Genomic DNA, 15,882 nt, shown 5'->3' with positions numbered 1-15,882 from the left:
ATCAATTCTGCATAACCGCAACGAAATGGGTTATAGCACAAACTTAAATTAGTTTGTGGTTATAGTTATGAAGGGGCTTTTTTTGGACGGTTATTTAGCCTTTGTAGTTATAGTTAAGAAACAGAGACGGATTAGCTAGCGAATTTTAACCGGTCACTGTAAGAAAATCTACAAAATAAAATAGTCATTTTCTGTAAACACTGCTGGCCTTAAACTTGTTTTTAATATAAAAGTGTTAGAAAATATATGATTATTAAGAAATAACTATATTTATTTAACAAAAATATATACGTAATATTCATCCACATAAAATATAAATAATAAATAGCTATCGTACCTACTATCCTCTACTATTTATACTAATACGTTTTTTGAATAAATAAAAAAGAGCAAAATTATTATGCAACTACAAATACATACAAATACAGGGCACTCTGTCCCTCTGCTGAAACATCCAGAAACTAAATCCATTTTTTGTGTATATACTTCGGACGTCAAATGTCAAATGTCAAATAATTTCAAACCAAATCAGTTTAATCACGTTTAATCTTGTTTATCTTTTTCTGTCTTGTTCTACAGCCAAACTATTTTTCTATGATCTTGTTTAAACGATTATGGTTTAAATTGTTTAAATCTATGGTTTAAACTAGGAACCAGAGATAACGTTGTCTCCGCTAGGAACAGAGGTTATGTTATGTGTACGGCATTTGTAATCAAAATTCAAAAATAACAATATAATAGTTTGTATAATTGTATGAAAAATAAGATAAACAGGAAAAAACGCGTAAAAAATAATGTCTAGCAGCGACACATTACCGTAAGTAAATTTTATCTTTTGAAAATAAATTAAAAAAGGCTTACTCAATTTGGTAACTTCAATATAATTTTTAGAGTTTGGGAAAAATTCTATCAAATTGTCTCGAGAAGTAATGAACACGTTACAGACGAAGTGATAGACGAAACGCTAGATATTTGTCAGAAAAAAATTGTCAATGTTTTGTTGGATTACAAGCCATACACAAAAGAAAGTTTTGAAAAATGGAAAAAAGAAATAACAATAGGAGATGATGAAATGTCTTATTTTATAAATCGAATGAGTAAAGAGTTGGTATGGTCTTTAATTATATATGTAATTCAAAGAAATGTATTTTGGTATATCTTATTAGGACTTAGATGTTACAATAGCTTGGTCAGTTATATGCAATTATCTTATTTTTCGATACTATGGAAAAGTAGATGAATTGAAGTCAATTATACGATATGAAGCTAATGTTAAATCTTTCATAGACCACATCTGGTATTTTTACACATCTGACCGTATGTTTTTATTGAAAACCCTACGTTTTATATTTGAAAAGCTGTCGGAAAGAGAGCATGTGTTTTTTGAAAAGTATAACAATTTTATAAGCACTATAGATGTAATGCAACTATGGAAAAATCTAGGAAGCACATTTGAGAATCTTTTAAAAGAAGTGGACAGAGAAAAAAGTAATAGAGTTTCAAGTGATATTTTAACAAAATGGGTACAAAGAAACAATAGGGAACAATCAGAAGTTCTTATTTTGATGATTCATGCTTTAAATGTTTTACCTTTGGATGGAGAGGAACTGGTATATACTTTAACATTGTTTATGAGACACGGCTTTGGTAGGCATTCACTCTTTTATGGTGCAGAGTCTTTGTCTAGATCAAAAGACTTAATTGATATTCAAAATGCAGAAATAGGTGTTATAATGATTATTATTCAGAGATATTGGTAAGTCATATTAAAGAAAGAAATGTAACTGTATTTATAAATGTTTTATTTTAAAGGGGTATTCAAAAATACCAAAAACCTTTACCAAAACAGGTCGAAAGTGATTTAGAACAGTACCAGATGCAGTCAGATAATAGTGTCATACTACTACTTTGGGTAGTTTTCAAAGCATCTCTTTCAGACGATCATTTAGAATATTGTACAAATGCTTTGGAGGCTCTGATGGAGAGGAAGGTTTTTAAAAGTCTCAGTACTTTTCTAACGTTAGATATATTTCAAGTAAATAAATATGAGCTCTTTGTGCTGAATAATAGCAGTAACTTATATGTTTTTAGAATTGCACAGTATATGAAATAGTAATAGAGGCCGTTCATAAATTTTTCTGGGAACTCATAAGATTATGTACTGATTATAGATACATTTATGAACAGGAAGGAGTCGTTAATATACTATGTGAATTATTTAAAAAGCCCCATTTAGATCCATTAGAAATTTATTCACCATTTTTTGAAATTGCTGTTGATATGTTTCCTTTTATTTTAAATAACTTCTTAAACATGGCAAAATCATTAGCTACCTCTGAAAAATACTATTTTAAGGTATGACAGATAAAATTTATTGGATATATGAAATAGATAATTTTTTTAATTCCGATATATTTTATATAGGTTTTAAAATTACTGCGAAATTTTCCTTCTTACTGTACTGAATTGTTATGGCCATATATCTCAGATGCAGTTTATTCAGATGAAGAAAAAGATTTGTTTCTGGGAACTGATAGATTTAAAATCCCAAAAGGCACTTTAACAGAGAGGTGTAACTGTTATGGTGTAGATATGTTGAAGTTCTACTATAAATATAACTATTTTCAAGTTATAGAGCAGTATATGAGATCTCTAACTATGTGGGTCATAAACACCGGAGAATACAATAAATTTATCCTAAATTGTGTGTTAAAAGCTTATACTTTCTTAAGTTTTCTAATTAAACATTATAGAGGAAATTTTTGTGATGATCAAGATATCAGACCTTTGCTCAAGAGACTTGACTGTGTCCCGACATATTACAATAAGGGCGGGTTTAGGAGCTACGAATTTTTCTATGTATTTTTTGAAGTGAAGTGCAGCCTCTTCATACATCACAATGTAAATTTCCAAGAAGCTTTTCCACTAATAGTGCGGAAATCGATGTTCCCTTCTATAACAGATTATAATCTCTCGCAAAGTGACCTTAAAATAATGCACACATCTGAAGATTCGATTTTGTATAGTTTTCTGAGAGAAGAAGAAAGAAAGAGAGATCACAAATTATTATTAAAATATACTGAAATTGTTTTAGCTGTTTTAAAAGTAAGAGAAATAATAAAATATTGATCAGAAATTTCAGTATTATTTTTTTTAGCAAAAAATTATGTACAAAGAAGTACTCTACGGTGCCTTGTGGTACGTACTAAATGTTGTTTTTTTAACCCACCAACAATGGAACTATGATGAAGCAGATCAGTTTCAACAAGTTAAAATATTAAATAGTAAGTTTCCTACATAATTAAAATAAAATGCCTTGATTATTGATTTCTTTTAGCATGTACTAAGATTTTTATTACCGTTCTCCAAGAAAATTACGAGGATTTGCGGAACCAAGATGAAAAAGCCTTATTTCATCTTGTCCGAGACTCGTTTCTTAACAACGAATGCGTTATCAGCAGCCTATGCAGCGTTTTCGTCAAAGACAAATTTTATTTACAAAACTTGATGCATCAAGAATCAAACTGGATAGCCGGTTCATCTTTGGTCGTTATTGATACAGTTAAGGCTGAACTAATTTTACTGCATCTCATTTTCAAGTGCAGGATCAAAATGTCTGATGTACCACACTGTATTATTGATGGGAAAACACACACGCTTGCTAAGTCGGCTAGTTTATATTTTGTTAATCCTTATAACTGTACTTTGGTAGTACTGGCAGGCAAATTTTTAGACGTTTTAGCGATGGTATGTACTTTTCTGAGCGATCATAAAGGATTTAAAAAAAAACCTAATATTTTAGAACGATAATATTCCTTTAATGTCTTCTCTTGGACTGGACTTGGATCAAATCCAAACACTATTCTTGGAGCGTTTGAGAGATCCTATGGAGGATGATGATGTTAAAATAAACATTTTAGATCTTATCAGCACCTGTATTTTGCATCAAACTGGCATGACAGCTGCTTTTTTCAACATTACTGCCGCTAAAAAATGGTATGATAATGAGAGCAAATCGAAAAACATTGAAAGAGATACGGTTCCTAATTTTATGATTGATTATCTAGATAATATTGAAAAGGTAGGTAAACATACCAGAATACAAAATACAGTATAGTTATTTTTTTTATTATTATAGTCAGTAGCTTATTTAAAGAGCCCTTTACAAGTTGGTATCTTGAGAGTGATGGCTATACTTTGGCAAAGCCAAAAACAGCACTTGGTTAAAGAAGTGACTGAGTTACCGCATTTTTGGAGCTTGCTCTGTGCCCCTCTTTACAAAAATTTCGAACAAGCTCCTTTGGTATATTATTATATTATTAAAATACTCAGTATTCAACTGATGAATAAGTCGGCGAGAGACGGAAAGGAAGAATTATTTTATAAGGCCCTAGAAAAATTTTTTTTGAACCAAAGACAGTTAAGATTGTTTCAGCAGTATTTGTATAAGATGTTTTCCAAACAAGATATGGAAAAGGAACATCTGGAGTTTCGGAGGATGCTTATAGAGGCCTGGGCAGAACTACTAGTAAATGTGGAGAAACATAAGAAAATTTCGCATTTTCCTAGCAGTGAATGTCGGTATTTTTTTGTAGAATTATGTCTAGATGGAGTTAGAAATAATTTGATACATGAGAACATCCTTAGTACTTGGTTAGAGTTTGTTTTAGTCATTGTAGATATGTTTGGTTTAAAATTTGAACAGAGATATGAAGAGATATCAGAAAAATCAATCAATTTTGCTAAAATTATCAACATATATTACGAAAATATGTCAGTTAAAGACAAAGTAGTGTCACTCACTATAATTCTGAGAATAATTAAGGAATTAAAGGCGAGATATGATGCAAACCCAGATGAGTTGGCGAAGCTCCTTGACGAAATCGGTCCTTTAATGGACACTGAACATACTCTGTTAGAAGAAAAGATTTTGACTATGCTGAAAGAGTGCCATCCTTCCGCCGCAGCTACCATCGCCCCATGGGCCATGTTCATTTCAATAGCGAACTACATCTTGACTTTAGATAACTGCGATTATTTCACTGTCTGGTTCTCTAACAGAAAATATTTGGACAAAATGATTAAATGCACTTGCGATCTACTCACGTACAAGGAATCTTTAAGTGCAGGCAAGGTTGCTCTGTATAGTTTAACGTTATATGTTCAGTCTTCATTGGCTTACGACTTTTTGAAAGTTAATATGCTGCAGTTTTATGACAAAGTCGAACCAATGGTAAACAAATTACTCACGGGACAATTTAGTAAAGTGAGTTAGTTATACGGGGTGCGCCTAAAAGTTTGCGTGAAATGGTTTTTCACATTTTTCAATTTTTCATCAAAAAATAGTTGATAAACTGACCTGTATATTTCTGGAACTTTTTATATAATAATTTTCTGAATATACAGATAAAATTCTGAACAACTTTTCTCTGAGACTTTTTCCTGTACTTATAAAGGATTTTTTTAATAACTTGGTAATAACAAAATCCCATTTGGTGCGCACTTCTTGGCACACTCTGTACATAGAAGTTAAAGTTACCCGTTATTGAAAATCGTTTATTTTTTAGGTAAACGTTCTAGACCTAAAAGAAGCTTGGTTATTGTTTACTCTTTTGATAAAATTCAACCAAGCCTTTATCAAAAAATTTAGGAAAAGTGCCTTAGACATATGCTACGCTTTTTTAACTTTAAACGAACATATTATAAAACATATAATTAATATACCTCAGAATACTGTGGATACGAACGCTTTGGATTTATTAATGCAGACCTTAGTTTTTTACGACGAAATTTTGGAGCACTGGAACATAGAATGGTACAGGAAAAGTAATAAAACTTATTCCCTCATGATTGTAAGTGTTTTTCTTAATGATCCTTTACAGATTTAGGTTATTACTTGTTTTTAGGATGGCATTCGCAGAGTGATAAATTGTTGCATTTATCTTTGTTTAAGACCGAAACATATAGTTTATTATTTCTTAGATAATTATTACAGGTTGTTACCTCTAGATAAAATGGAGGAAAGTAACGAACTTATGATAGTATCAATGAATAGACTGATTGGAATTTTAGGATTGTCATTTAATTGTTTATATAAATTAAACATAAGTTTGCTAGAGATGTTCGATTTTTTGGAGCCTGAAGAATCCATTACCATTCTCATTGAGAATGACTTCAGTGTCCCACGTTTCGAACTTCCAATCCCTTGCGAATTGACTTACGGGAAACTCCTTTGTTTGGCACACTTCCTTTGCAAGACCATCAACCAGCTTAAGGAAAAACGACCCAAAAAAATGATTAAAGTCAAAGAGGAAAAATATAAATACTATATAGGTTTGGTTGAACATCAGGATCCGAGCGAAAACATACCGAATGAAAAATTAAGTTCGTTTTTAAGATACCTTGCAGAAGATTCGGGTATGTTAATGGTTATGCATCTTAAGTGAGATCTATACTGCTCCATTTTAGGTTTAGTAGATCCATGGATAAACCACCTGCATCCTGACAATGTACAAAAAACTGCAGATGTATTGATGTTATTTACAGCCCAACAAACGTTTTTAACATTAAGGGTATTGGAGCCTCATCAGATAATGTATTATAAAAGGAACCTGTCGTCTGAATTGCAATTTTTCAATGAGTTTGTGAAGAAGCAAACCTCCGAATTGCTAGACAGTTCAAAATTGACATCGAAAAGTCAAGTGTCTCCCTACAAAGCTGATATGGACATAATAAAACGTTATTTGCTTTATCACTGGGAGCATAAGAAACAGAATGATGTATGTAACCAAAACTTTTTGTTGATTATTTCATATTGGTTTTCTAATATTTGTCAAATTCAGTAGATACTAAAAATAAAGAGATTTTTGTAAATTATTAAAATAAAATTGTTTTTTAGAAGCACATTTTTTTTCCTTAAAAATGTTGGAAATATTGGAAATAAAAGTTTAAATACTCTTAACTATATTTAGCCTCCTCAATATTAGAATACAGTAACATACTTACATTGATACTAAAAAAAAACAAATTGATTTTCACATAATTTATACATTTTATATTCATATATTAGAAAGAAACATCATTGACTTGGTAAATTGGATAATCTAATAAGAAAATTTAGTGATTTACAAAATATATATTATATATAATATATTAACTATATATTTTCTTAACATAAAGATTAAAACAGTAAGCGGTTTTTATTGCAAAAATTTCTATTCTTACCGCTCATTTTTGTGCAAAAGGCATGTGCAGAAATACAGCAGTTTTTTAGATAAATTGCATAAAATTGAAGTAAGATTTTTTCATCTAGACTTAAAACCTTTTTTAACAGTCATAAATACATATGTGAATATTTAAAAAAGCGAAAGTATATGGAAGTTTTTTTTTAAATATCCCAAGTGAAAAAAAACACTTAGTATATATTGTAGAACTAAGGAATATATGCTAAACATCCATAAACATACTGTGATTTTTTTTCCTACATCAAAACAAAACTCTACATTCTCTAAATAGTATTTAGTCTAAAAATATCTCAATTTAAACCTAAAGTTTCACAAATTAATACATAAAACTCTAAAGAAAATTATGGTCGAATAAGCATTTTAGCACTCAGTAGTAATAGACATTTATTTCTCTTCTTATTTATAAAATATATAAATAAATAATATAATCCATACCAAAAACGAAAATATTCTCTAAAATTGGTGTGCCCTTTTTTATATCCACACATACTACAGTATAGTCAAAAAATTAATTTATCGAAAGGATTTAATTTTCCTCAGCTATGAATATTAAGTTTAGTCTTAAGTTTTTTTGACTGGTTTCTTTACTTGGGCATTTTTCTGATAATGCAGCAATTTTACTTGTGTCTAGCCCTAGCAGGCAACTATTAAGCCCGACCAATCACGTTAGAGTTTTTGACAAAAACCAATGATTTAACACACTCCAAATAACCACGCTAACCAACCTGATTGGTCAAGCTTAATAGTTGCCTGCTAGGGCTGGACGCTTCTGCAATTTTTGACTATACCTTCTTTATTTCAATTATATATAAGTAAAACTGTAGGATGTGTTTATTTCATAAGTGGTAAATTTCACAGATAGCTAAACATTTATACAATGCAAAAAGGTGTACTATTAAATGTAATTAGTTTTTTTACATTACCCTACAAATATACTGTAAACTGTCCGTAAGATAAAATAAAAAAATAAACCCACTAATGATAGTCGTCGCACTGGGAAAACATTAGTTTAAGTTTTCAAACACTATAAGCAATACAGTAAAATCGCAGTTAACTTTACTTCTCCATAATGCTTCTAATGTATAGAGTCCACTAAAGGTGTCTATATAATGAAAGCCATCCATGTTTTATTAGAAAAATCTTTTTTTTTTGTAAAATATTACTCAAAGATTTTTTTAAATAGGCAGTATAATACATTTGATATAATTAAAGGATGGGGTGATATGGTATTATGAAAATAAATATAGTAGCGCTTTATGGAGAAAATTTCACTGAGTAAAACTTCAAGGTTTTTCTATGCACGTACTGAAGAGGAGAAAACAAAATGTTTTTTGGTCAAAATATATACCATGACTTGGGGAGTCTGAGCGTCTTAAAACTGAGAAATTTTCTTCATTTAAGTAATCCTTTGAAAAAAGGAGAAAAAACTCCATATTTTTATACAGTTTCGTGTAGAACTCGCTAAATCTCTGTAAGGGTTTATTACTTTTTTTATTGATTTGCTTCCTGCTTCAGTATGTGTATAGGCCAAAAATTGTCAATTTTCCTTCCTTCTGGGAAATTTTAACGTTTATAAATGCATATACCTAGTACAGGGTTACAGAAACTATCACGTTAACTCCTATTCCTACTATAATCAAAAATGAAGGTAAATCCTTCACAAACTATTTAATGGGGAAACAAGTAGCACTATCATAAATGACAAGTTTATCATATAAAAGTTAACTATATTTTTCAACAACCCTGTATATCAGCAAAAACATTACCTTTAAATGTCGAACATTTTCTTTTTATTTAATATTAAACTAGCCACTTTTACGGAACTATATGAATATGAACATGTTTTTGAAAAAACTACAGGCATCTACTTAATACCAATGCATTTTATTATTAAACATTCTAATTTACAAAAAACGGGCGAATATTTCTAGCAAATTTGAATTGTTGTCTATCAAATTTATTGGCTTTGAGCAAAAACACCAAATATCAACAAAGAAATGTAAAATAACATTTACTTTATCACTAGAGGACTAGAGTCCAGTTTATCTGATTCTAAAGCCATTCTTCTTATGTTTTGAATAACACTAATTGCCAAATATACATCAAAAATTAGAAAAAGGATAAACTGGATTTCAAAAGTGTCATATATATGTCGATTATTAATTATATAATTTTTCTTTAAAAAATATATTTGTAGTTTCTTTAATAGATATTAAATTTTTAGCAAAATTGTTGTCATTTTGTTAGCTTCTTTTACAATAATTAATTTAACAGTTAATTGGTGATTTTGCAGTTATTCAAATTTTTGTAAATAGCTTTATAGAAAAATAATGTGATGAACTAAATAATTAAATGAAATGACAGTTACTGTTGCTTGTGTAAGAAAAAGTATCCAATGAGAACAAATACAATATGACCGAAAAAGAAACGGCGTCAGCGATGGCTATGAAATGAACACCGCTGTCATTTTGTATGTAAAATTATGTGAGAACTGTCATCGATCGTCATTTCCAAGCCAACTGGACGCCGTTTTTTTTTCCGATCATATGGTATAATGTTATATATCCATAAAACAAATTAAACAGTCGTCCATTTAAAGATAAAAAAATGAGCAATAAATTAAACTAAAGAGACAATCTACATATGTAAAACATTTTAATACTCAACACAAACCATGTACAGGGCGATTAAAAAATCTATATGCTCTCAAGACAGTATTTTATGGAAAATACCTTTTTTAAACGGTTAAAAATTAAAATAGGGCAGCATATTTGTTATTGCACTTTTTAAGATGTTAACTTAAGGCCACTTTATTCGGAACTTCTTCTACTTATAGAAAATCTTTATCAAAACTATGCCCTAAAGTATTGTATTTCTATTCATTGTAATTGGTGAAGTTCCATTTTTTATAGTATCGACGAAAGTAATTATAGATTAATCGTCTTGTATTTTTAGCACTTCTCAATTTCTATGGTGCTCGATTTTTTTCACACCCTGTTTTCGAATTTATAAATATGAGAAAAAAATAGGACAGAAAGAATAAAATGACTGCGAAAAATTACTTTAAAATATTGTCAAATAACGACTACTTAACACCACTGCTTATGTTTATAAAGATAACTTTTCAAAAACTTTAAATATAATTTTTCTACACTTCTTACGAATGGAAGACTGAACATATCAAATAATTTCTTATAATGATTTTTGGAAATACATCTAAATTTCTAACGTAAAAAGTCCTTATCTTTGTTTTTGGTACATGTAAATATTTGGTACAAAAGAACTATTTGCATAAAATTCATAAATTCAACAAACCAAAATTTGAGTAAATATGAATTTATTGCGTATCGTTCTAGTGCACCTTCAACACAGGGTGGTACAGTTCAATGAAAATGTGATTGTTTTAAAAGAAGTTGGAACATCGTGCATAGGAAATAGATTTTAGCATGAATACAAGTCTAAAAATCTTTACATCCCACAACAGATTATTTGAAGAACATCAAATTAGCTACTTAAAAGCACCAAGGAGATTACTATCACAATGACATGAAGGTCACAATCTACATATATAACTTTGCAGAAAAAACTGTCTCCCACTGCCAGTAAATAAGACACCAAAAATATTCTCAAAACATTAAGATATAAGCAGTGGTGGATATAATATTAGTAAAACTGCTTTGAATAGGCAAGGGAATTTAGGTTTGAATTCTGAATGTATAATATTGTCTTCTGGCCATCCTCTAAAATACCTTGTTTTAACTATCTTCTATTTGACACCACAGTTTGGTAGTATTTTATATACCCTATCTCTAAAAATGCCTCTAAATAACCTCAATCTTAGACGAATTATGGACAGCTGAATTTATTATTAAATATGAAAAAAAGAACAATTAATACAAGGGGTACATTTATGTTTTTTTTTTGAAAAAAATTTAAATGTGTATTTTGTTTATGTGTATGTATGTTATTTGTGTGTTTCTTGCACTGCAAGTCCGCACTTGCCTCACGCTTATTACACTTTTACACAAAAGTCTTCAAAAAAGTCTTGAATTTTTTTTAAATGTACTTTTTGGTTCCAAGTGTAGTTACTTTACAAGAGCGCACAGATCGATTTCTTCTTTTGCTTCTGTTTCTTCTCCGGCGATTTTTTATTTATTTGTCGTACTAGATCGTAAAATATCTGAAATAAACAAAATGCATTTAGCGCCATTTTGGGCAACACAAAGGATCAGTAATCGAGTTAATCAAATTTCCCCTTGATTTCAGTCAGTTTGATTGACGCAACTTACATCATTAACCATTATTTTTGCTTTGGCAGAGGTTTCCATGAAGGCACAGTTAAACTGGCGTGACAAGCTACTTCCTTGCTCCTTGCCAACCACTCTTTCATCTTCTAAATCACATTTGTTACCAACTAGTACCATTGGTACATCGTCAGTATCCTAAAATCATAATTTATTATCAAAATCGTAATTTTTTCCATAGTCCATTTTTTTAGGTCTAAAATGTTATCTTTCCTTATACGTAAGTTATATAATATTGTAAATTATTTATTGATGTGTCCCATCTGTAATCTCTAGTCATAAAAAACAAACATTTTAGAAACAAGTCTATTTTAAAACGGATAAATGACAGGAAGTGACAACAGGAAAAGCCCATGGAATATGGGTATTTTTTAATCTTTTGTGATAATACTAAATTTTTCGAAACAAAATTATAAATAAAGTTGTTTAAGCTATTTAATACGTTAAAATGACACTTAAATTATTAAATTGAAGCAAAACCAGAAATATACGTTTTTATGAAAACTTTAATATACTATAGTACTAATATAATATAATAAATATAATACATATATAGTCGGTTCTTTGGTACATCTATAAATAGTACAAGATAATATTTAAATAATATGTAACATAATCTACCAGGAAAAACAAATATATAGGGGCATGGAATAGATTAAATATTTTTTTATCAAACTGTTTGGCAGAGTTTAGTGGTTATTGAGAGGATATTATGGCACAAATATTTCGCGATATTATATTTTTATTTATAATATTGTCATGTTCTTATTTTATATTTTATTACTAGACTAGCTTTAATATGTTTATTATACAGAATTAATCCCTCCTATACCCTATGTATTATGTATAATTGTATAATAACATTAACATTTTCTCATTCATGTTAAACAATTATTGTTAATAGTAATAAATGATCTGACTAAGAGATTCTAAAAATATATGCACCTATCAACCAATTATAAAAAATGAGTCACTTCAAAAATTCTTTTTGTTAGTCAATGCTGTAAAGAAAATTTGTAATTAATGGAAATTATTAAAGGTGACTTACCTTGACTCTTAAAATTTGCTCTCTGAGGTCTTGCAGATCATTAAAAGTAGATTGTGCCGTTATTGAATAGACCAAAACAAACCCTTGACCATTTTTCATATATAAGTCTCGCATAGCAGTAAATTGTTCCTGTTTTAAAATAAATAATCTATTGTTAGTACTGGGAAAGTATACAAAATGTAAATAAAATTTAATATATCAGTCTTTTGCAGATCCTTATAAGTTATGCCATTTAGTACAAAGAGTAATTCATATTATAGAAAATATTTTTAGAAAACTTTTGGCATTATACTAATAGGGGCAATATTTCTGATACAAATTAAATTAGCATTAAAATTAGAAAGTTTTTCAATACTTACTGTTCCTGCAGTATCTAAAATCTCTAACATACATTGTTGACCATCAACTTCCACCTGTTTCCTGTAACTATCTTCTATAGTAGGATCATATTTTTCTACAAATATACCTTGAACAAACTGTACTGTTAAAGCTGATTTACCTACACCCCCTGACCCAAGTACTACAATTTTGTACTCCCGCATATTTTTTTAATTTATTTTTCTTATCCTACCTAAAAATTAAAATCAGTTCAGGGGAGAATTTCAATATTATAATTTAAGGTAAAAAACACACTGGTCTTAGGTTTAATTATAACCTTGTTAACATAGGTATTTTATTTGGAATCATTAGGCACTATTAAATATCCTTTAATTAAAATGTGCTCTTTATAGCTTGTGAAGGCTACAGTTTGCATGTAGAATAATATATTTTTATCAACTCTCAAATTTATGAAAGGAAGTCATTTTTTATTAGTGTAATTATGAAAATGAATGAAAATAATAATTCCTTTAAGATTTGTATTAATCAAATAGTAAATTCTGGTAAAATGAATCATACTATTAGGAAAAACAAGCAAGTCCTTGGTTGTATGCTACATTAAGTTCTTTTTGTTCTGATGGCAGAGCAGAAATAGAGCCAAGAGACATTGGTTTTTATAACACACACCAAGAGGAATATTTAAAAAGCACTACACAAATATGCTGCATCTATTGTTAAAAATTGTACCAATACACTTCAATTTACACTGTCATGGCTCAACAAATTCTATTCTCATAACTCATATCCGCACTCACTTTATTAAACTGATACTAATTTATACCACATTATGGAATATTTAGCTTGTTTTCACTGATATTTTTAAACTTACCGTGTATATTTTACCGTTATTATTGTATCGGGCGATGCCGAATTTCAACAAATTAATCCAACTTAATAAATATGCGATAAGTCAACTCTTATAAGTTGAAATCTACTGCTGACGATTGGCACACCGCTGTTTGAAGCGCATGCCGCGCCCGACTCCACAGCCGATATTATTTACTGAACTCCTACGTCAATAAGCTACTGGTGGCTATACCACCATAAAATTTTTGAACCAAAACCACTAATTACATATATATCACCATAATTACTGAATTACGATCGTGAAATATTTCTAGGTGAAATTACAATTATTGTAAACATCAATCCCACACAGAGACAGACATTTGCATTTTAGTTCAACAAAGCACCACCGAGGCCGCTATGTTCCTCGAGTCTCGATCAAGTTATGTTTCCTCCGCCACCCTTTTTAATAAACAGAAAATACAAGCCATTAAAATGAGTAATGTGTGAGTAATTAATTTCATCATATGATAAGTTTTTGGGGGTATAGCGTTTTTGGGTATACCAGTTATTGTTTTAGAATATAAAATAAATTATTTTTCACATATTTAATTAATAGACATATCGACTTTGATATCGATATTCTTTTTCAACTCTATGATACTCCGATATCTCGTATGCTCGTACGTCGTACGATCTTTGGTACGATGTCACGTGTCAACCACAGTGTCAACGTGATGTCAACTGCTGACAACTGAATCAACCTGCTCAAATTTGCTGTCCTCCTTTCACGCAGTTGAGCAGCTCTGAACTGTTCAAGAACGCGATACTCTCACTCCATTCAATTGAGTCATAAAGTTCAGAACTGTTCCGCGCCATTATTGCTGTCCTCCTTTCACGCAGTTGAGCAGCTCTGAACTGTTCAAGGTTACAAGTTTAATTAGGTTAACTGTTCTTGACCTAACCCTATCATGTAAAGTCCCCCTATCCCTCCTATATCTCTGAAAGTCCCATAAAGACAATACTAAAGAATATACACCATAGGCGTAGTCAAAACATTTATCAAAAATATAAATATCCCTTCAACCAGCTAAATTAAGAAAAAAATATGGCCACTGCACTGTTTGGTGCCATGGCAGCAATCACAAGTAGCAATTTGCTCTCGGGTGTTATTTGTCCTTGACAAAAAGATGTTTTTTCTTCTTGTTTCTTCTTATCTCTACCAGCTATCAGTTAGTTATTCTATGTCTACCAGTCTCTACCCTCCATATCTGACGGTTACAAAATTTAATTTATTACTTACTGTTACGCTTATTAGACTTATTTAGTTTATTATGTTCTCAGATTATATGTTCTCTGTGATAAAGGACAAGAAAATAACCCACGATTTAAATTTGGCGGGAACTGTGGTTTGGAGTTGAAGAGTTGCACGGTACGGGTAGACCAGATATATATCTTTGAGCTAGGCTAGACGCACGGGTCCTTGTATTCTTTGTCAATGACCTGCTATCAACAGGCATTTATCTTTAGTGTGTTCTGTGGCATTTATATTTTTCCTGTGACTGGAAGAGCCGTTTCTAAATAAATGTCACTGGATTTTAATTATACATTTTTAACTAAATTATTTCCGTGTATAAGTTCCATTAAATAGGAAAGCAGTATTAAAAATGTAATGTCACATAAACTCCCTTCTAGTCGTGTTTAATGAGAAATTGTCCTCATTCCTCTTACTATTGCAGCTTTTTGAGAAGAGACATAAACTGTGGACCATCTGTGGACTGTGGACCAATGCTGTGGACCATAGAGAGTGCGTTCCACTAAGCGCTCATAATGCTCAAAATATGCCTTCGGTCGTTCCACATGACGATCGCGGACGTTGTGGTCGCGGCGTAAACGTCACTAATGACGTCATTATTTTCGCTCACACCGAGCTCACAACGACCCATCTGAATATTATAGGATCGAAGTGGACGTTGAGGAATTTGGCGCAATTTTTAAATTTAGACAAAAAGATTATCGACTCAGGATAAAAATTTTCATAGATTCTCATAGCCAATAATACGTGGCCTAAGTGTTCGCTTTTTACGTCGCGATTTTGTAAAATTGCATTCTACTATTAATT

General features: G+C 30.4%; 2 protein-coding genes across 2 annotated transcripts; one reads left to right on the top strand and one right to left on the bottom strand.

Annotated features, from left to right (window-relative positions):
- Window positions 1-514: 514 nt before the first annotated feature.
- On the top strand, window positions 515-9,420 carry LOC115876597. Its single transcript, XM_030892420.1, has 13 exons — window positions 515-817; window positions 892-1,108; window positions 1,167-1,756; window positions 1,813-2,035; window positions 2,092-2,355; window positions 2,425-3,105; window positions 3,158-3,284; window positions 3,338-3,747; window positions 3,803-4,081; window positions 4,139-5,266; window positions 5,568-5,852; window positions 5,907-6,417; window positions 6,469-9,420. Exons 1-13 carry the CDS (start codon window positions 795-797, stop codon window positions 6,843-6,845), a joined length of 5,115 nt encoding a protein of 1,704 aa, XP_030748280.1. The 5' UTR covers window positions 515-794; the 3' UTR covers window positions 6,846-9,420.
- On the bottom strand, window positions 9,110-14,181 carry LOC115876598 (ras-related protein Rap1). Its single transcript, XM_030892421.1, has 5 exons — window positions 13,804-14,181; window positions 12,956-13,167; window positions 12,597-12,725; window positions 11,534-11,686; window positions 9,110-11,424 (listed from the first exon to the last, which is right to left on the bottom strand). The coding sequence occupies exons 2-5, from the start codon at window positions 13,136-13,138 to the stop codon at window positions 11,335-11,337; spliced, it is 555 nt and encodes a 184-aa protein (XP_030748281.1). The 5' UTR covers window positions 13,139-13,167; window positions 13,804-14,181; the 3' UTR covers window positions 9,110-11,334.
- Between the last annotated feature and the right edge of the window lie 1,701 nt (window positions 14,182-15,882).

Source organism: Sitophilus oryzae, unplaced genomic scaffold, assembly GCF_002938485.1.
Source record: "Sitophilus oryzae breed Bouriz unplaced genomic scaffold, Soryzae_2.0 scaffold_1440_pilon_pilon, whole genome shotgun sequence".
NCBI lineage: Eukaryota > Metazoa > Arthropoda > Insecta > Coleoptera > Curculionidae > Sitophilus > Sitophilus oryzae.
This window is presented reverse-complemented; position numbering and strand designations above follow the sequence as displayed.

Excerpts from the sequence above, each read along its gene's own strand:
- LOC115876597 (XM_030892420.1), top strand. The coding sequence starts at position 795 with ATGTCTAGCAGCGACACATTACC. Across the intron at positions 1,109-1,166 it reads ATCGAATGAGTAAAGAGTTG|GACTTAGATGTTACAATAGC; the intron begins GTATGGTCTTTA and ends ATATCTTATTAG. Across the intron at positions 2,036-2,091 it reads TAACGTTAGATATATTTCAA|AATTGCACAGTATATGAAAT; the intron begins GTAAATAAATAT and ends ATATGTTTTTAG.
- LOC115876598 (XM_030892421.1), bottom strand. The coding sequence starts at position 13,138 with ATGCGGGAGTACAAAATTGTAGTACTTGGGTCAGGGGGTGTAGGTAAA. Across the intron at positions 12,726-12,955 it reads TTTTAGATACTGCAGGAACA|GAACAATTTACTGCTATGCG; the intron begins GTAAGTATTGAA and ends ATTTTAAAACAG. Across the intron at positions 11,687-12,596 it reads AGCAAATTTTAAGAGTCAAG|GATACTGACGATGTACCAAT; the intron begins GTAAGTCACCTT and ends TTATGATTTTAG.